We start from the raw sequence: 7,351 nt of genomic DNA, 5'->3' as shown, positions 1-7,351 counted from the left end.
TTGCTCTGCCTCGCCTGCCTGGTTGCGGTCGGGTTCCTGGGTACGGCTCCCGCTCTCCTCTCCTCCCTCCTCCTACCGCTGCTGGGCACAGCCACGGCTCGGCAAACACGGCTCTGGACCCAGGGCTCAGCCAGGACCGGCTCTGCCACCTTCTCGCTGGGCCCCCAAGCGCAAGCCCTGAGCCCACCCGGCGGCACGAGCTCAGCGCTGGGCTCCCCTTTCTCTCTAGTCAAGGTGTACCTGGAGCACCACTACTTCTTCTGCAAGCAGCCCCTGAAGCTGGTGCCGCTGCAGCAGGTGTGCGACGGGCAGGTGGACTGTCTGCAGGGGGACGACGAGGCCAACTGTCCCCAGTGGGTCCCTGAGGGACCACCACCTGGGGGTGAGTCCAGGACACCCTGCTCGCGCTGCGGAGGGGCCGGGCTGCTGCAGCGAGCCTCCGCCTGCTGAAGTCGCCTGCCAGAAAGCTGACCTTGTGTCTGTCTCCAGCTCGTGTTTCCAAGGACAGATCCATCCTGCAGGTGCTTAACAGACACACCGGAGCCTGGTCCTGCATCTGCCACGACCACTTCAACCTGGTGCTGGCAAAAGCCGCCTGTGAGCAAATGGGCTACTGGAGGTACTGCTTTCTCCACGCCTCTCTCACCTGCTTTGTCTATCCCTCTCCCATAAAAGCTCTTTTTGAGTGGGGCTGCATTTACTTACAAAGCACTCGGACCTCTGCACTAATGGTTTCAGTCCATCCCCACCACACAGAGCACTCCGCGCGTCCCCAGGAGCCGGCTGGTCTCTGTGCTAGAAGCCCTGGCAGCTTCCCATGTCAGCCCACTACGGTGCCCCGTGTCCCCCGCTCTGTCCCCACAGGGGGACAGCCCATGGGCACCCTGCCCGCCTCCCACCCCCTCTAAGGGTCGTGTCGATATAGTGCTTAGACACATGGTTGAGTGGTGGGCTTGTCAGTGTTAGGTTAATTATTGGACTAGATGATCTTACAGGTCTTTTCCAATCGAGGAGATTCTGTGATTCTGTAAAGAGAAGACGGGTTCTGGTGTCTGAGCCCCTCTGGGAGCCTAGACTGAGCCCAGAATGGTATTTTCCGGTTCCAAAAATCAGGGATTGAGGCTATGAGCACAGTCCCCAGATGTCATAACAGCAGGGACACCCCTGATGTCCCCTGCCGCACACCTCCTGGAATAGCAGGCGGTGGTGTCCCTTCCGTCAGTACGCTCCTGTCCCCCCCTCCTGCCCCCCGTCCTTCAGGGCTGTGGCGGGTCCCCCTTTGGCATCCCCGTGTCCCTGTCCCGAGGAACCCCCTTTTTCTACGGGGTCTTTCCCTTGCTCACTGGCACAGGTCCATGTTCCCTTCCTAAGCTCCTGCTTCCTCCCTGTCTGCCCAGCTCTTTGTTGGGGCCGTAAGCAAACATTCAGGACCAATTTGTAAAGCTTCACTCCCTAAAGCTTCACAACGGGGTTATACCACCTGTGGCTCAGTCTGAGCCAAACCCACCGAGTTTCCAGGCTCCTGGAGGCGCTCAGACACCAGTGCCTGTCCTCTCCCAGCATGGGTGCCCCATCGGTGGCATCCCTGGCACTGTGCCCCCCGGGGGGTTCGTCCTGACCCGTGCCCCCCCCCGTGTCTTTCAGCACCCCCACGTTCCGGGCAGCGGAGGTGGGCGCAGGGCAGCCCCTGCCTCCCCGCGAGGTGGTGCTGAGCAACGGCAGCCTGCAGATGCCCGAGCCGGGCAGGTGAGTGGTGGGGCTGTGCCGAGGTGGCCACCATGCCCCTCGCCCTGCATGGGAGCCCACCGTGGCCGGCCACGGAGCCAGAGCCTCTCCCCGGCCGAATCCAGCCCTTTTCCTCCTTCTTCCAGGAAATGCCTCTCTGGCCGGGTTGTTTCACTCTTTTGTTCCGGTAAGTATCATGACGCTGTTCGCACCTTGCGGGCACGCAGGGCCTCATGCCACTCTGGGTCCTTGCTCCTGGCACGGCCCCGTGTGCTGCGCTGCGGCCGCGAGGGCTCGGTGCTGGCCCAAGCCCTGGCCCTCCCCAGTTCCCACGCTGTTGGCATGAGAAAAGTTGGATTTAATTACTGCTAACCTTCCTGTTAAGCCAATATAACCCCCCCCAGAAACGAAACACCTAAGAGAGGCTTAACCACCTGCCCGAATGGGTTTACTTTTGCTGATGAATTACCCTGATTACACTAATCTGCCCGGTGGGCTGGAGAAGGCAAGGAGCGGCTGAACCCATTTCAGCAAGCCCGGGGACGATGTGCAAACGGAGAACAAAAGGGGGTGTGCCGAGCAGCCCAGGAAGGGGTGACACAGGCAGTGTCACGGGGGGGGTGACGCACCTGAGCCACGCTCCCCTCCCTGGGAGGCGCGGGAGCCTCCATCCCCGCTCAGCCCCAAGGATGGAGGAGGGCAGAGCGGGTGCTCTTTCTCTCCCCGCCGCCACAGCTAACATGTTGCTTTGCCGCCGCTCCGCTGCCGGGCAGAAGATTGCGGGGAGAGCATACGGACCACGCGCGTGCTGGGCGGCAGTCCAGCCGCCATCGAGGCTTGGCCGTGGCAGGTCAGCTTGCAGTACAAGAAGGAGCACATCTGCGGGGGCAGCATCATCGACCCCCGCTGGGTCCTGACGGCAGCGCACTGCTTCAAGTGAGTCGGCAGCCTCCCCGCCGCGGCGTACCAGCCAGCCAGCACCGACGTGCCAGGGCCGGCTCGGCTCCTCAAGTCCCTCTGGGTTTAAGCCACGCGTTGCTTAAATGGCCCGTAATTGACACGTCTGCCCAGGGCTTTGTGCCCCTCGGTCCGGCGCAGCTGAGCGACGCCGAGCAGGGCAGTGTGGAGGGCTTTGCTGCCCGTCCCCGCAGCACAGTCATGGAGGGGAAAGAGGAGAGCAGTAACAGACGTGTCTGTGCACAGGAACAACCCCGTTGTTCAGAGCTGGCGCGTGAAGGCTGGCTCCGACCTCCTCTCAGGCACCGCCACCCTCGCGGTAGAGAAGGTCTTCCTGGCCGAGGTGACGCCCGCATCCCCCAAGGACAACGACATTGCCCTGGTGAAGCTGCGGTCTCCCCTGCGTGTCTCAGGTGAGAGGTGGCACACGCCTCCTCGGAGCAAGAGCTCGCAAAGGCAAAGCTCGCCAGGCGGTGGGAGAGGGCCACGTGTGAGCAGTGTCTTACTGAGAGCACAGTGCACGGCCCTGGCCGGTCCGGGCAGGGGCACCTTCCCCACGAGCCTCCCCAGACATCTCCTGCGCCTCTCCTCTCCCCTCCAGAGAGCCGCAAGCCCATCTGCCTGCCCTATTTCGATGAGGAGCTGGTGCCAGGCACATCCCTGTGGGTGATCGGCTGGGGCTACACGCAGGAGCACGGTGAGCGGGACAGCACGGTGCCCCCAGCACTGCTCACAGGAGGAGACGGGGCCGGTGGGCTACTGGGGGAACCCTCTGAGCGGCCACGTTTCACACAGGCAAACTGTCGGAGACCCTGCAGCAGGCGGAGGTGAAACTCATAGACAACGAGAGCTGCAACCTGGCCACCTACCATGGGGAGGTGACCGAGCGGATGCTGTGTGCCGGCCTGCCCCAAGGCGGCGTGGACACCTGCAAGGTGGGGGGGTCCATATCCATATCCTCCTGGGAATGGCCGCAGACTGCAGCTGTGAGCACCGGCCCCCGCCGGGATGGGGGCCGGGCCGGGGCTCCTCAGCCCCGCTCAGACGGGTTGTCCTTGGCAGGGGGACAGCGGCGGGCCCCTGCAGTACGCGGGCAGCCACTGGCAGGTGGGGGGCATCGTCAGCTGGGGCCAGGGCTGCGGGACCCCCAGCACGCCCGGTGTCTACACCAGCGTCCGTGCCTACCTCAACTGGATCTACGCTGTCCGGAGGGTCAGTGCCATACTGCCAACACCGCTGCAGCAACACACTTGGCTGCGCTACCACACAGGTTTTGGGGGGGGGCGGTGGGGAAGGGTCAGGGCCCCCTCGGTGGCTCTGCACTGAGGGGAACCGTGCCGGTGGAGCGCAGCGTCTCTGCTGGGCAGGCTGCGGGGCTGCGCGGGAGCTGAGCCAGCTCCTTAAGGACACAACTCTCTTTGCATCCTGCTTTCGGCTGCCCTTCTAAGCTTGCCATCGCAACTCTCCCTCTCTCTCCTTCCAGTCGGAGCTCTGAGCCCTGCCAGGACTGCTCCCTCCCCTCTCCCCCAGCCTCCCTCTCCAGCCCGACTGACACGCTTGGCCGTCTCGGCTCCCGCAGCGGCTGGGAAACAGATCTCAAGCCACAGAAGGTGAGCGGTGCCTCCCGACCCCTCACTGGCAGCCTGTGATTCAGCGCGCCAGAGACCAGCCAAGGAGGCAAAGGGCGACTCGGAGCGACGTCCACCGACACCGTGAAGGAATCTGACCGGCTCAAGCTCCCTTCCGGAGAGAGATTAATTTATTGCCCCGTGCTGCCCCTGCTGTGGCAGGAAGGCTCCTGTGGGGCTAAGCTGCTGTTTGCTCGCTGCTGTTATACAGAGAGAAATTATGTTTGCGCTGTAGAGTATCCCCGTTAAAAGAAAGTATTTGTTTTTTCACACAGCCTCTGAAGGCTTTGTCCCTCTTGCTTGCAGGGGTATTTTTGGCAATACCCTGCGCTGTATGCCGGGGCTGCTTTCCCAGTGCAAGGCAGGGTTTATTTGTGGGCTCATGTGAACAAACTGTTCCTGCGCACACGGACAAAAGCGGTGCGTGGACCTCGGCCACGCAGTCAGACAAGCTGATCAGGATGGGGTCAGTTTAAATTCCTATAAACAAACAGGGACGTTAGGCATTATTTTAAATTAACTTTGTCTGGCGTAGAAATCGGGGCCTTTCCGTGCAACGTGGCAGCGAGGGATGCTGCTTTCCAGGCAGCTGCACTGAGACAGCCTTTTGTGCTGGGAAATAGCCCCAAGCGCCCCGCAAACACTGCCGCTGCAACGGCGGCACTGCAGCCCCGTCCCGTGGCCCTCGCCGGGCTGGCTCCAGGCACCCGCAGCCCTGGGGCTCGAGTGGGCAACGCGCACACGGTTCCCGGGAAGCCTAAATCGACACCCACAGCGATGCAAACTAGAGCCAGTTTCTCTAGTAAACATAAACTTTATTTCATTCAAGGCGAAGCTAACTAGATCTCTACAGTGCAAAAATGTGCTCTAAGTCATCACACAGCATGTTGTACACACCCTGTGTTTATTCGCAGGTATCTCCTACATGTACTTATATATGCTTATACACATACGTGTCTGTCGCAGCACGCGCCTCCGGCAGGGCCTTCTCCCCCGCACGCCCCGGGAAGCCTCTGCAGACCCCCCAAAGCCCTTGTGCCAGCAGGGACCCCGCAGGAGCCGGCGCGGGCTCCCAAGCCAGCCCCCCCCCCCGGAGCCCCCTGCGCTGCGTACGGCACCCACACACATACGCGTATAGAGTTTCAAAAACTGGTTATGTTGAATTTTCCTTCGAGCCAGAGGAGTAATCCATGCATAGTACAGCATTGCATATCCTGTGGTAAGTGGAACTGTGTCCAGATACCGTCTAAAAAAGGCCAACAGGTTAGGACAGCTAAAAATAGTTCTTTAAAAAAATCCCTTCCTCCCCTCGCTGTCCTCTCCCACGGGAGGTCTCCTCCAAGGATGGGCCGGGGGGTCTTTTGGGGCACCCGGGAGGTCTCACGCCTTCCTGCCCAGACTCTCATGCGTGACGATGGCATGTTAACGATCCTGTGCATTTACAGAGCGCCTTTGGCCCCAGGATCTCGGAGCACTTTGCAAAGCGATGCAGGGAGCCTCACACCTCCTGTGAGGTAGGTCAGATTTACCGTCCCCATTTCACAGCCGGGGAAACTGAAGCACAGAGAAGTCAAGCCATTCGCCCGAGGGTCTCACAGACCCTCAGAGAGGGGATCGGGCTCCCAGGGACCCGACTCCCACTTGCCCGTCTCACCCAGGAAACCTGCCCGGGGTCAGGTGCCTGTACCCGTCCCTTGTCCCAAACGCACGGCCCCGCTCCGGCGGGTGCCCCGAGCCCAGCGGGGGTCGGCCGGCCAGCCACGCACCCGGGCCAGGGCTGCGGGGTGCTCTCCGTACCACCGCCCCCACGAGCGGGCAGGGGGGTCCGACCTCTCCCACGGCAGTCTCCGCGGAAGGCAGCGCCTAACCTTTCCTCCTTTGCCCTACTCACCAAATCCTCCCTCGCCCACCTTCCACTCCGGCACCTCTGTCGGGGTGCGAGCCCCCGTAGCCGGGGAAGTCACGGCTCAGCTCTGATTCCCAATTTTGAGTGGGGCGGGGGAGCTGCCTGTCCTGCAGCTTCACTGGCAGACACCCACAAATAGCTGAGAAACAGGGAACAAATGACATTGTAAAGGACTTTGTCAACTTCAGTTGTAGGATCAGCTCGCTCCCTTCATGTCTCACGTCCCGCTACAGCCCTCGGGAAGGGGGCTGGCTTGCCCGCGTCCCCACTGCGGGTACCCTTCGCAAAGACCCTCTGGCTTTCTGTGGCACCCCTCATCCGAGCATCAAAAAGCATGTTACAAAAATTAGCCAAGGAAGCCTCACAACAACCCCTGTGAGGTAGAGCAGTATTATTATCCCCATTTTACAGATGGGGAAACTGAGGCATGGACGGCAGAGCGACTTGCCCAAGGTCACCCAGTGGGCCGGTGGCAGGCCCGGGAGCGGGCCAGCACAGCCCTAGCCCGGCTCCCCTCGCCAGGGCTCAACCGTGCTCCCTCCCTGCATCGCGGATGGAGTGCCACAGTTTTCCTCGGGTGAAAGGGAAACACAATCAGCCGTTTTCCCCCGGAGTCTAATATAAAAAATATCCATCCGCGTAATGAGTTAAGCCTTGGCAAGTCAGCATCAAAAGCATGGCTGCTCTGAGTGCTGAGCTTTAAAAAGAGGGGAGGAGGAGCAAGAGCGGCAGCAGCACAAACCCGGGAGCACCTCCTGGGAAGGCTGGCTGGGGGAGCAGCCCCCCGCTGCCCCCGGGGATGGCCCCGCGCAAGGGGCAAAGTGTGTGTGAAATGTGGAGCTTCACCCTCCCGTGCTCCCACTGCCGGCCAGCGGTGACCAGGGGTCCCCCAGCCCTGCCACGGGAGGAACGGAGGCACCTCGGGGCCAGCCTGCCCCACGGCAGCATGGCGCCCAGCCCCTGCTGGGAAGAGATGACAGCCACGGGCTTTTCACCGATTTGGTTCTCAAGTGTGCCTAACAGCAGAGCTGAAGCCAAGCCCCGTCACGACAGCCCCGCTTCCTCCCTTCCTCCGGTGCCAGACCCGCGAGAAATGCAGCGCGGGCAGGAGCCTCCGTCTCTACGGCGAGCTTTG

General features: G+C 61.7%; 1 protein-coding gene across 1 annotated transcript in view; it reads left to right on the top strand.

Annotated features, from left to right (window-relative positions):
- The window catches only part of TMPRSS4 (transmembrane protease, serine 4), a 17,921-nt gene extending 13,744 nt beyond the window's left edge, over positions 1-4,177 (top strand). Inside the window, exons 4-13 of the mRNA XM_009894737.1 lie at positions 230-382; positions 490-619; positions 1,645-1,746; positions 1,872-1,912; positions 2,502-2,661; positions 2,929-3,095; positions 3,284-3,379; positions 3,478-3,617; positions 3,745-3,894; positions 4,166-4,177. Coding sequence (XP_009893039.1) covers positions 230-382; positions 490-619; positions 1,645-1,746; positions 1,872-1,912; positions 2,502-2,661; positions 2,929-3,095; positions 3,284-3,379; positions 3,478-3,617; positions 3,745-3,894; positions 4,166-4,177 — 1,151 coding nt within the window. The remainder of the gene's footprint in view (positions 1-229; positions 383-489; positions 620-1,644; positions 1,747-1,871; positions 1,913-2,501; positions 2,662-2,928; positions 3,096-3,283; positions 3,380-3,477; positions 3,618-3,744; positions 3,895-4,165) is intronic.
- Positions 4,178-7,351: the final 3,174 nt, after the last annotated feature.

This window comes from Charadrius vociferus, unplaced genomic scaffold (assembly GCF_000708025.1).
Source record: "Charadrius vociferus isolate BGI_N301 unplaced genomic scaffold, ASM70802v2 scaffold241, whole genome shotgun sequence".
Classification (NCBI taxonomy): domain Eukaryota; kingdom Metazoa; phylum Chordata; class Aves; order Charadriiformes; family Charadriidae; genus Charadrius; species Charadrius vociferus.
The sequence above is the reverse complement of the archived record's forward strand: the minus strand, read 5'-3'. Positions and strand labels throughout refer to the sequence as shown.